The following is a 14,298-nucleotide window of genomic DNA, read 5'->3' as shown; positions in this document are numbered from 1 at the left end:
ATAAATTTTTATCAATGATTGTACTCTTCGATTTTCTTGATTTTTTTGTATTAAACTACAATTTTGTTTTTCAAAATAGTCAGGCTTAATCCCATAGTCATTGTTTTAATATTTTATTAAAACAACTTTAATTTATTAGTCGGAAAAATTGGCGATGTTTACCAGGGGGTAAGGCAGGGAAGACTATAGTTTCAGATCTCGCCACAAATCTTCATCAGCTCCCTTGTTTCTTGTTTTTCAACAAGAAACTTTTTGTACCCAAGTGTCAGTGACTTTTTTGAAAAACAAAATAGAAGTCGTTATCCCAAATAAAAAACGCCAACCCTCTTAAACTACAATTAATAAAAAAATTAAGTCCTATTTGGTAGTGAGATTCTTCTAAAACGACTTTTTAAAAAGTGTCCGATTCCATTCAAAAATTCCAGAAAAGCTTCTGGCCTAGGCAACACGTAGTGGAAAGTTTTACAGTTTTAGCCTAAACGTACTCAGTACAGTTTGACATACAATCATGTGTTGCATTGTTTACAGTGACTTCAGAAAAATATACAATTCGCTATCAAAATGGAATTTACTTGGGAACATTTTCGCCGATCATTCGCCGGTATTAGCAAATGCGAGTGATGAGTTTCGTCGTACCAATCCCAGTGACCTAAGAGTCAGGGATCCGAAAGGGAAATTTAAAAGCTGGTGAGAATAAACGGAACAAATGGTTAAATCATCTACTGAATCAACTGAAGCCAGGCAAGGATGCCAGCAAAAGTAAATCATACCGACCGATTTCGTCGATTTTGTAGCTTGTAGCAAAGATCCTTGAGGCTTTAATCATCCCCATCGTTAGAAATAACTATCCAGTCGTCGATCATTAGCATGGATTCCGTAAGTAGCACAACACGACAACAGCGCTGCGTGTCATCTCCACACATATTAATCGAGGACTCAAGCAGATCAGGTCGAGTGAAAAAACAATGGTGGTGGCGCTTGACTTGTCAAAATATTTGACACTGTCAAGAATTCGACGAAATTTGGGGACATCAAGCAGACAACGCTAGAGCCAAAATTGAAACTTTGAATACTAAAGAGTTCACGAAGAAAAAGTACAAGTCGGCGAAACAGGGAGTTCCAAATGTGGGGTGATATTTCTGGAACTGTTTAACCTCTCTCTCTTGTATTCACCCTCTCTGGACTGCATTGAGATCGTAACTTGTTCAGATGTTTGTACGATCTTGGCGTCAGCTACCTTCCCTGATGCCATTTGTGAAAGGTTGAACTTCTATTTGACTATGTGAATATCCGCCACTAAATCTGCGGCCACTCTCTTTACCACGTGGACGGCAGAGGTGAGTACTGAGATGAATAGTAGCTGCAGATAAAGAACTTGTTGACCACATATAACGCGAGGTTGGTCTTAGGTAAGCCGCATAGCAGTGTAGTCCGCGAATATAAAAAAACGCGGTAGAGAAATATTTAAACCCGTCAGAATATTGCCCTGAGACCTGCCTCATGTCTTTAGTGGGCCACCTACGTGAGGAGACAAAGATTTTTAGAGTGCAGCAACACAATGGCATGATTTCATTGCAGTACTTGATCGGGTATTACCGTGAGAGTCATTCCAAATACCATATGGTGAATAGGACTCCCAACCCACATTACAAGAGGGAACCCCTAGATCAAAAAGTATATGAAGCAGTTTTAAATAGTATTCACACAGATGCAGTCGCAGATGCCACAAACAGCTATCGTGAAAATGTGGTCCTCTAAGAACATCACCCATCTATCGCAGCTGAGGAGCGTTAGCTGCCTAACAAGCCAGATTAGTTTTGGCCAGGAGTGCTCAGAATAGTTCGTGTATTATTAGTGGCAAGACACTCTCCCCATTACTAACCAATGGCAAATGAAAAATAAAGAGAGAAAACGTGTGGTTTGTTTTTACACTACCGTAAGGAAGTGATCACCAATGGTTTTGGCTCAACTATGCTCGAGATGGTGCAGTCATCTAAATTCCTGTAGGGCAAGGACTGATTATACCGTGCAAAATATCTGCCCAACATTCGGCATAGGCCCAAACGACCCACTGCACCTTTTCAACTGCCCTGCCATACCTACTCAACTCTCTCCAGCATACCGACGTCCATTTTCCTGGCCAATACCCCAACTTTTTGTCGTCACCGATTGTTAATTCCTATATGGAATTCGATAGTAAACACATTGAAACTAAGAAAACTAAAAAATAGGTCAAAATATTGGAAGGTGTGAGCATGGTGCGCTCCTAAAGAATTTTGCTCATTTTTGGAAAATACGTAATTTTTTGCAAATTTCTGGAGAAAGAAATATCTATTTCTCGGAAACTATAACAGATGTTGTGTTTATTGGTTTTTGTTAGGTAGGTACGATTGTTGCCTTTAAAAAGCGTTTTAATAAATTACCTTATCGTTTACATGAAATGAGCTATTTTATTTTCCCTCAGATACTAAATATTAATGAAATTCCCAATTTAGTGGAGTAGAACTTTTGGAGAACAACATGAAAAAAGGTTTGGAAATCACTGAAAGATGCGCGAGAATGTCTTTTTCAGCCCATATATACATTTGTAACCCTCCCGTTTCATCCGTTTAACACTTTTTCAAATTTCTTGAAATTAAATTTTAAATAAATAAGTTTTTATATAATTTTTATGAGGAATATTTTTTACTTAAAAAAAATACATATTTAAAAAAAAAATTAAATAATTTTAATTTTTTTTTTCAATATTTTGTATTTTTATTCCCTCCACCATAATATGGGGAGTATAACTAAATTTGTCATTTCGTTTTTAATACATCGAAATATTCATCAGAGACCTTATAAAGTACATATATATATTGATCAGGGTAAAATTCTAAGTCGACATAACGTTGTCCGTCTGTTGAAGTCAAGATACAGCTCGCAATTTTTAAGATAGAGATTTGTAATTTGGAATAGAAGTTTCTATTACTCCTAGGATGTTTGGTATTGCAAATGGGCTATATCAGTCCACGTTTTGATATAGCCCCCATATAACGGTACCTCCCGTTTTTCGGTATTTTTAAGGTTTTAGCTTCATTATCACACCGAAATGACTGAAATTTGGTACTTAGTCTTCGCTAGGAGTATAAAACTTTCCCCCAGAATTTTGTTGGTATGGGTCCACGCCTTCATATAGCCCCCATAGAACAGTACCTCCCAATTTTCGGTAGTTTGCAGGTTGTGGCCTCAATATTCCTCCGAAATGGCTACGCCTTCATATAGCCCCCAAAGAACGGTACCTCCCAATTCTCGGTATTTTGATGGTTGTGGCTTCAATATTCCAACGAGTTGGCTGAAATTTGGTTTTTAGTCTTCATTTGGGGTATACAACTTTCCATATGAAATTTGTCGGTATAGGTCCTTGCCTTTTATATAGCCGCTATAGAACGGTACCTCCCGATTTTCGTAATTCTAAAGGTTGTGACGTCAATATTCCAATATCCAATATTATTAGCATATGTCCACGTCTTCCTTTATCCCCCATAGAAGCATACCCCTTAATTTTTGGTATTTTTTACGTTTTAGCCACATTATCTTACCGAAATATCGAAAATTTAGTAATTAGTCTTCTTTGAGTCTAAAAACTTTCCGCAGGAATTTGTCGGTATATATTGACGAAATTTTCTGTAATGTGGTAATTAGTCTTCTTCATAAACGAAAGGAAACTAAATGTTCCATCTTATTTCAATATAACTCGTGGTGAAGGGTATATTCTTACTTTATATAGTTTATTTATTTGGGTTTGATCTTTTTTAATAGATTTGACTGTAGATTCGAATACCTCTGCGACTACTAGACCGAATTTGATCGTTTTTGATTCAACGGAAATCATTAAAATATCTCTATCCGTTCAAAAGTTACAGATATTTGACCAGGAAAAAACATTATGAACTTCTGTGGGGCGTTTAGTAAATAACTTCTTAAATAACTGATGTATATTGGATTTTGCAATTTTCCACAAAATCAGTCGGCATTTCTGGTAGTAATTGGTCGAATCTGGAAAATATCTGTAAATCAATGGACCACAATGCATAAATCTCTTAAATTCTGTAATTTCAGTTATTTTATGAAGAACGAAAAAATTCCGTACAAAATCGTTTGCTGTTTTTTTTACAAACTTATGAGACATATTGAGAACGACCAACTTTCATTTTCTTTTGCAGTTTTTTTCTCATCATTCATTATCATGTCGACTAGTGTAATATTTTGTTCACTTGCCAATTGAGCTCGACTCAATAAATTACCTAACGACAATATTTATGTAGAGTATTTCTTGCACAACAATATATCCCAAATGTATAACCGCTATTTATTAGGTCTATTCTTCTTTCAATCACCGGTGAGGCTGGTAAACACATAAATGGTCTATTAATAATGTATACAAAAGGCCAAAACGAATGACCTACAGACCAAATAAACGTTTTACCACACACACAGACGCTCGCACGCATTCATAGAGCAAAAATAAAATATATGGAATTTTTATGATAATACAAGTCATATATTTTTGTGCAAATATCATAAAAAACAACGGAGATAATTACATATTAATGAAGTATTATGGGCGTAGCTATTGTTTAGGGGGTAATAAATCAAAACTGCAAAAAACGTAAATTTTTATGCACGCCATACCAAGATAATGCAATGAGTAAACAACTTATATTTCTATAGAAATTGCTTACCTTTACTCGCCGGGGGTTTTCTGGTAGCCCAATTGGTTCTAATTGAACGAGATCCCAACCATTGGCCGTTCATGGCCGTTATGGCACTTTCGGCTTCCTGTATAATTGGTAATGGAAGAAAATAGAATAATGAGTGGCGATGAAGACACATATTCCGTGGATAATTTTAGAATATTTCTAAATATCATAAGTTCATGTACGTAATGCAAATTTTCTTTCTAGACTTACCGATTTTTTAACAAACGACACAAAGCCATAACCCTTTGATTTCAAAGTTTGGGGATCGCGTACCACACGACAATCGCTGTAATAAAATAAACAAAATAATTTGCTATTAATTTCACTTCGAAAATATTTCAAGTGCGTCAAGTACATAATTATGTTACAAATATACACACATACATATAAACCTATTTTGTTTACTAAACCACTAAAACAATGAAGCCAACCTAACAACGACCCACAAACAAAAAATAAATATGTATATTACTGTAATATTATGTTATAAAGGCAAACTGCCGGGTAACTTTGAAACAAGTTTATAAATATTTTAATTAGAATTTCAAAGAATTTCATTAAAATGATATCATACTCTCATTCCCTCATTTGCCATTATCCTCACTCTCGCCCACTCATAGCCCCCACTCCAAAAACAATGGCTCAGTGGCTGCAAAAACTTTCGTAAAAGTGCGTAACTTCAAAGCCATTGTTTTGGCAAGTTAAGTGATTCTTTAATTTATTGTAATAAAAAAAATAAAAAAAGAAGAGAAAGAATGAATAGCACAATGCCAACAATAACAAAAGCAACAACAACAGTAACAAAATCAAAGCATGTAATCTGAGAACTGTGACATTTTTTTCCACACAAAAATAGTTGTTACAAAAATTTTGTATATTATGCCTACCAATGTCAAACGGTTTAACATTTTTTGTTTGTCTTCTGAGATTTAATGTTAGAAGCGTTGGTGGGGATGATATTATTTCTTGCCAAACTTAATAAAACATTATGCCATTTTATGTGGATGGATCAGCAGGATGAGGGTTGGGTTTTTTTATTGTCAACTTGGCATTTAAGGTTAAAATTTCTTTGGTGAAAAGTTTTAATACACTTGAGAAAAAAGTATGTTAACGTGCAGCGTTAGGTTTTAAGTGTCAAAGGTAATAAACAGAAATATTTTTGAGAATAATAATAATGGCAATAAAATCTTTTGTAAATAAAGCTATGAAAAGCGACACCTGTGCCTTTTATGGAGAGAGAGAGAGGGATTAGGTCGCGTAGGAATTTTAGAATTTTACTTATTAACAAGTAAAAAAGTACCCTCAGTAAAATATTCTGAACTACAATTTAATTATTATTATCCTTGCAGTCCACCATTTTTGGTGGCGAAGACTTTAGACCCCAAGTGTCTAAATAAGGTCAGAAAATATATATAACATCGGGCGGTGCCTTTATATGGTGGCTATATCAAAGTGTGAACCTACTATGTTCACAATTTTTGGTGGAGAAGTTTTGTGACTATTGTGAACCATAAAATACAGATAGTTCGGTGAAAATGTAATTAAATTCTTCAAAGAACCGAAAAGCGGGAGGTATCGTTATTTGCGGACTATACCAAAATATGGACCTATTTTAAAACTTTTTGGTGTAAAAGTTTCGCCACCACTAAGGACCCTAAATGTCAAATTACAACTATTTAGGTAAAAATGTATAGCTACAATTCTCAAAATACCGATAATCGGGAAGTACTGAACACTTCTGTTGAAGAAGTTTGAACATTTTTATTGAAGAAGAAGTTTTTTGTGACCACTGGAAATTTCAAATAGTAAATTGCCACCGTGGTGCAATGGTATGCACGCCCGCCTCGTACGCCGAAGGTCGTGGGTTCGATTCCCCGGCCAAGCAACATCAAACATTTTCAACGGTGGCAAAATACCCCTCAGTAATGTTGGCGACATTTCCTGAGTATTTCAGCCTTGAATAACTTCTCCACAAGTGGTGTCTTAAGACACGCCGTTCGGACTCGGCGATAAATAGTAGGTCCCATATCATTGAGCTAAATATGAATCGGGGTGCACTCGTTGATATGAGAGAAGTCTCCCTTGTCCCGTATGGGATGTTGTGGAAAAATGTTTGTTTTTGTGTTAAATTTCTGGTAGTTCGGTCCAAAATTTGCAAAATACCGAAAATCGGTAGATGCCGTTATATTGCGGCTATACGAAAACATGGATCTATTTTTAAAAATTTTTGTGAAGAAGTTTTGTGACCACTGGGAATTATACCCAAACCCGAACTTTTGTTTAAATAACAGGTACTTCAGTCAACAAATTTAGCTAAAACTCTCAAAATACCGAAAATCGGAAGGTACAGTATACGGGGGTTTTACCTAAACATGAGCAAAATTGCTTAAATTTTCAAAATACCGATGGGACGATATAGATAATTTTTTAACTTGACCTGACTATGAAACAAGTAAAAAAGTATCAGTCGGCTTTGCCGACAGAGATATACCCTCAGCCTGTGCAAATAGAAACACTTTTTTCCCAAAAAAGAACGTATTTATTTAAGGGGTTTTCAAAATTATGGGCGTATGAACCGACAAAAATGTGGATTAGGTTTAAAGTTCAAAAATTTTGCGAAGGATGTATTTAAAGAAATGGACCGACATAGTCCAGTATTGAAGTGGATCTTATTTTGGGAGTCATATCTTTTCGTTAGATATCGCGCTCACTAGTCATGTCAGTTTGGACCTGTATGCCAGCAAGCATGGACTTGTCCACGGAAAACATAATATCGCTGTAAACAGGACCTCAACGAACAGCATCGGTATACATTTCAAAAGGATCTTCGAACAGACCCTAAACAGCACTTAGACACAAATATTGAAATTTTGTGGGGGAAGTACCCTAAACAGAGGACCGATATGGGCCATTTTAGATGTTAAACTAAATTTGAACAAATTATAAGGAGATCCAAAGTTTGGTCAAAAATGGTTGCCCAGTTCAAGAGATATCGTGCACACCATTTAAGTGACTTTTTCAAAATATTGGGGGAAGTACCGGAAGTTGGTAACCGGTGTTGCCCATTTTCGAACTGAAACTAAGTTTCGACAAAATGTGACGAAGGCGGAATTTTGGACAAAATCGGTTGATCAGTTCGAGAGTTTTCGTGCTCTCCAGCCACTACATATGGTGACATAGGGGGTTTCTACACCTTTCGGGCTGTTTTCTCAAGAAGTATGGGCTTGTCCTTGAAAAACACTTTTACCGTCGTATTTGAAGAAGCGGATGCAAGTTGCCGAGAGCAGTTCTTAAAGTGAACTTATCCAAAATTTTGTGTGAGAGTTACCCGAAGGAGTGGACAAACATAGTCAATATTCGAACCTAATATATGTCTGGTAGATATATTAGGATGTGTAAAGTATGGACCAAATCGGTCACTCCCTTCAAGAGTTATCGTGCGAACAATTTTTCCGAACATTTTTGAACTTTTGTGGGGGAGGTACCTGAAGGAGTGGACCGATATGGCTTATATTCCATCTTAAACTATGCTTGGACAAAAAATTACGAATCCCAAATTTTGGACCAAATCGGTTGATCCGTTCGAGAGTTATCTTGCGCTCCAACCACTACACTCGGTGTCGTAGGGGGTTTTTGCATCTTTCAGGCTATTTTCTCAGGAGGTATGGACTTGCCCCTTATGAGAAATGTACCGTCGTAAGCGGGGCAGTGAATACAAGTTGCTACAAAAGATCAAAGAGATTCGGGAACAGGTCCTAAACTGAACTTTTCCGAAATTTTGTGTGGGAAGTACCCGAAGGAGTGGACCGATTGTGTCGATACTAGAACATCATCTAAGCCTTGTAGAAATTTCACGATGTGCAAAGTATGGACCAAATCGGTTGCTCCCTTCAAAGTTATAGTGCGCACAAATTTTCCGAACATTTCCGTACTTTTGTGGGCGAGGTACCGGAAGGAGTGGACCGATATAACCCATCTTCGAACTTCGAACTAAGTTTGGACAGAATATTACGAAAGCCAAATTTTGGACCAAATCAGTTCATCCGTTCGAGAGTTATCGTGCGCACCTGCCAGACTGATAGACGGACGGACATTGCTAAATCGTCTCCAAATTGTCAACGGATTTCGTCCAAAAATACTTGGGGTCTAAAACTATTATTTCGATGAGGCCCATCTTGCCCGTATGAAAGTGTATACACCCTCGTTAGCATAAATGCTGAGCAATTTCCTACTGATTTTGGTGTTAATTGGTATTACCTATTTCTACGATCAATGTAGGTCCACGTTTTGTACCCCATATGTTGGTACGAAGGCTAATATATATGATTCCTTATGGGACTTGACTGTCCCATGATGTTCAAATGTAATAATCGCCACAAGGCAACTTTCATTGTCATTAACAGCAGTGACCCTAATAGAAAGGGACTAATTTTCCCACTGAAATTTTTGTCGATTCCTAGCGCAGAAGATCTACCCACTAACTTTTTAATAAATTCACGCAATGTTGTTTTGTTCAAAAGTTTAATTTGTTTGTTTTGTAGTTGTTACAAAAACAAAAGTAATAAAACAGACGTCCAGGTTCTTCTACAAAACAGAAACAAAAATGTCGTGATCCAATCAAAATTCTAACCTGTAGCGTGATAAGAAAATTTATTTGTATAGAAGAATAAATGTATGGTGGGACGGACAGACACATATAGCCACATCGACTTAGACATTCATCATTATATGTAAAAACTTCATCATCATGATATGTACATTATATCGAACTTAAAGACTTTTGAGCCAAAACCAACTTATAATACCTTTCTCACACAGTGCTGTAGTGTATTATACGATTATTACGATACGATTATTAATAAGTAAGAAAAATACTATTTGTCAAACATATCACTTTTATTTTGCCATTTAAAAATAACAAAATAAATATTGATTCAATTTAATATAAAAATAATATTTAATTTAGCCTTATTATTTTTCAATATTAAAATAACAATGAAGTCCGAATTAATTAAAATTAAAAATAATCTACTCTAAACTGGTTTACCACTAATTACTATAACACAGTTTTGAGGAATTTTGCGAATAAATAATTAACCCTCCGTCATGCACATGTATCTGGCCAGATATTTTACGAATTCAACTGCGATTTAAATATATTTCTGATTTAGCTAGGGGCTTGAGTCCCCAGGTACCCTCTACAAATATTGTAAGGTATCGTTTTATGAAAAAACACTTTAAAAAAACAACAACAATCTAAATTTATGTAGAGTTTTTCATCTATACATCGTATACGTAGCGCATGTATCTGACCAGATACACACACATTTTGCTCCAATCCGGTATGCCTACAACATTCGAAATCAGATTATACATGTTTTAGGTGCTTACCTGAAGCTTTGTGAGACTTTTTTAATCAAGAACTAATTAAAACTTACTTTATAACTACTAAATTTAATTGAAATGAACTTTATACCAATTCTTGTTATTTTTTTGACATTACGAGTAAACACAAGAATACAATATTTCTTGTTTTATTTCTCATTTTTTTACACGGGTTAAGCATGTACTAAGAACAAAAAAAGTGAAAATATATATCTGCCTGGCGTGATAACAATACAAGAATATAATATTATCACTAAAATAGCATATTTTTCGTATAAATTTACTCAAATACATACTGTATCTGGCCAGATACATGCGCTACGTACGTGACTATCGGAACATGTGCATGACGGAGGGTTAAATAAATAAATTTCGTGTTTCGTAGAAACTTTCCTGATCATATAATTTTAAACGCTCTTAGCTGGATGTGTGTTGAAAAATTATACAGAAAATTATTATTGATTTAATTAAAGCGCATTAACACCGTGTCAATCATAGGGAAATTCCTGTAGCAATGAATTCAATGAGGAAATATTCTTTATAATTTTATTTTTTTTTTTAACAATTTCACTGATTAACGTCAGACCAGATAAAATAATACAAAACAAATAGATTTATCAGGTCATATTACATTGTTTTTTATGTTTTATTTAAAACATTTATTCTAGCAAGTCCTTGTGATGGCCATATCATTTTACTTTTTGTTTAAACAGCTTGTAATTGTAAATATGGGCGAAATGAAAAATGTTTATAAAAAAGCTGAAAATGTCATGTCATTACATAAAGAAAATATTTACTATAAAACCAGACCCCCATCCTCTGCTAGCCTTAGATAACACCATGTCTTTACAAATACATAAATATATAAATTTAATTTTTTTTCTCCAAACGATATGATTTCAAATAATTTTTGAAATATTTTATTCTTGTCTTTTAATTCTTTTTTGATTTGTATTATTGTTTATTTTTTGCTGGCGCAGCTGTTCATTTTTTTCTACTTTGTCCCTTTCGGGGTTCGGCCACTGTTATCATAATTTATTTAAATTAAGCTGTAGATTATAATTCTTAAAGAAAATATCTTTATTATGGACCCGAACCACTGAAATGTAAATATTATGAAGCAGAAACAGAAGAACAACAGGAAAGGAAATTCTTTAAAATATTTATGTAAATTTTTAATATTTTACGTTCGTTACTTATTCTGACAAGGTAATGGTGCAGTGGGAGGAGTTGAATTTCCAAAGGAAATCAACAGTAAAATGTCTTAACTAAACTTTGGAAAAACACACAAAATTATAAAGAACGCCCACACCATTTGCAGTCGTTGGGAATCTTGTAGCCTGGTATACATTGTCCCAAGTTAGAAATAGAATAAACTAAGCAGAAGAAATTGTTGGAAACAAAAAAAAAAACCTGCACCCCAATCTCAATCTATCTGATTGGGGTTGAGATTGTGAAAATAAAACCAAAAAGAAAAAAAAACGAAAACCTAATCTAAAGAAAACAAAAAAGCATTGCAGCCCACCACAATGAATGAAATGAAAACATTCGAACCGAGAGGAAACAAAAACATATGAACCACACTCGCACACACACACACACACACACCTACACAAATCGCAGAGTCTTTATGCCACCTGTTCTAATTTAAAATTCATGTTCTACTTTACTCATGGGCTGCTGTCAAAAGGAATTTTTTACATTTTTACTAACCTCAAACAGGCCAGTGAATAGAAACAAAATGCCACGGTGTCAGGAGGAAGGTGGCGAAGAGAAGCAGAACGAAAGCCAGAATACGCAACAAAGATTTACATATTTACCAAGGTATAACGACGACAACGACACAGTCACGTTGCTAAATTCGACACTGGTACTAAACTAACTGACTGACTGCATCAAATAAAACAAAACAAAAAACATGTAAATAAATTTAAAATTAGAAATCTGACCTTGTTGAACATTTTATTTTGAAGTTTTTTTTTGTACTGTTTGTATTATACTTTTCTCATTTATCCAGCAAAGCTGCACAGTGGGGAATGGACAGTTTTATTAACACAACTAAAAAGGCCGGAGCGCACTTTTGATTGCCTTCAAAATAAATTATATTTAAACCAAATTTTCAGCAATTTGGGTTGGATGATAAGGGTGAAACTAAATGCTAGCATTTCCTTTAAAATACCGAAAATCGGGAGGTACCATTCTGTTGGAGCTGGATTAGAACGTGTCCCAACAATTCTCTGCAGGAATGTTTTGTACCCCCAACTTAGATTAAATATCAAATTGTAGACATTTCGCTGGTATAATGCTGCTAAAAGCTTTAAAATAGCGAAAATCGGAAGGCATATTCAAACAACTCTCTGGGGACATTTTTTTAGCCCCAGTTTATTACTAAAATTCAAAAATTTTGGTTGGAGAATGAAGCTAAAACAGAAAAGGTTTGTAGCCCAAATGAAGACTAAATACAAAATTCCGGCCTTTCCAACCACTTCGGTGCCATCATGAGGCCAAGACCGTAAAATCGGAAGGTGCCGTCCTGCGGAGGCTATATCAAAACATGGACCTGTACAGACAAATTTCTGAGGGAAACTTTTGTAGCCCCAATGAAGATTAAATACCAAATATCGGCCCTTTCCAACCATTTCATGCAATCATGAGGCCATGACCGTGAAATCGTAAGGTACCGTCTTGCGAAGGTTATGTCAAAACATGGACCTGTTCAGACAAATTTCTGAGGGAAAGTTTTGTACCCACAATGAAGATTAAATACCAAATTCCGGTCCTTTCTGTGGAAACCTCCATAGTATCGATGGGATTATGAGGCTAAGACCTTCAAAATAACGATAATCGGAAGGTACACTTCTATAGGCTTCATACAAAAACAAGGGTCTGTACTGAAACTTTTCTGAAAAAAAAAGTTTTGTAGCCCCAACTAATATTTTATAAAAATATTATATGAGGATTAAACCTTTAAAATACCAAAAATCTGGAGGTACAGTTCTATGGGGATTATATCAAAACCTGGACCTGTTTCGACAAATTTCAGATGGAAAAACGTGGGTCTGTACTGAAAATTTTCTGAAAAAAAAGTTTTGTAGCCCAAACAAATATTTTATAAAAATATTATATGAGGATTAAACCTTTAAAATACCGAAAATCGGGAGGTACAGATGGAAAGTTTTATAGACCCAAGGAAGACTAAGTGTAAATTTCCAGGCATTTAGGTGGAAGAATTAGGTTAAAACCTTCAAAAAAACCAAAATCGGAAGGTATCCTTCTATGGGCTTCATATAAAAACGTGGGGCTGTACTGAAAATTTTTTGAAAAAAGTTTTGTAGCCCCAACAAATATTATATACCAATTTTCAACTATTTCTGTGTGCTAGTGAATCTAAAACCTCTCAAATACCGAAAATCAGCAGGTACAGTTCTATGGGGATTATATCGAAACCTGGATCTGTATCGACATATTTCAGAGGGAAAGTTTTATAGACCCAAGGAAGACTAAGTGTCAACTTCCAGTAATTTCGGTGGAAGAATGAGGTACGGTTCAATGGGAGCCACACCTATACCCGAATCTGATTTGACAAATTTCAAAGGGACATTTTTGTAGCCCTAATGAAGACTAAATACCAAATTTCAGCCATTTCGATGTGATAGTGAGGCCACAACCTTCAAAATGCCGAAAATCGGCAGATGTCGCTCTATGGGGGCTATATGAAGGAGTGGATCTATACCGTCAAAATTTCAGGTGAAAAGTTGTATGCCCCCAACGAAGAATTAATACCAAATTTCAACCATTTCGGTGTGATAATGAGGGCATAACCTTCAAAATGCCGAAAATCGGGAGGTGCCGCTCTATGGGGGCTATATGAAGGAGTGGACGTATACCGCCAACATTCAGGTCGAAAGTTTTATACCCCTAACGAAGACTAAATACCAAATTTCAGCCATTTCGGTGTGATAATGAGGCTAAATTCTTCAAAATACCGAAAATCGGGAGGTACCGTTTTATGGGGACTATATGAAAACGTTGATCTATATCGACAAATTTCAGATAGAAGGTTTTATACCTACAACGACGACTAAATACCAAATTTATAAATACCATTTTATTGGGGAAATGATGCGAAAACAGTGAAAACACTGAAAATCGGAAGGTGATGTTCTATGGG

The 14,298-nt window shown here is 35.4% G+C and overlaps 1 protein-coding gene across 5 annotated transcripts in view; it reads right to left on the bottom strand.

Moving 5' to 3' along the window:
- Window positions 1–14,298, bottom strand: part of trv (trivet) — a 341,295-nt gene that overhangs the window by 95,084 nt on the left and 231,913 nt on the right. For all 5 annotated transcript variants that reach the window (XM_073959929.1, XM_073959930.1, XM_073959931.1 and 2 more), the window contains 2 exons: window positions 4,953–5,028; window positions 4,725–4,821 (listed from right to left, as the gene is read on the bottom strand). In XM_073959929.1, coding sequence (XP_073816030.1) covers window positions 4,725–4,821; window positions 4,953–5,028 — 173 coding nt within the window. The remainder of the gene's footprint in view (window positions 1–4,724; window positions 4,822–4,952; window positions 5,029–14,298) is intronic.

This window comes from Musca autumnalis, unplaced genomic scaffold (genome assembly GCF_047663935.1).
Source record: "Musca autumnalis isolate F117 unplaced genomic scaffold, ASM4766393v1 scaffold_1, whole genome shotgun sequence".
Lineage (NCBI taxonomy): Eukaryota > Metazoa > Arthropoda > Insecta > Diptera > Muscidae > Musca > Musca autumnalis.
Note: the sequence above shows the minus strand (reverse complement) of the source record. Positions and strands in the feature narration are given on the sequence as shown.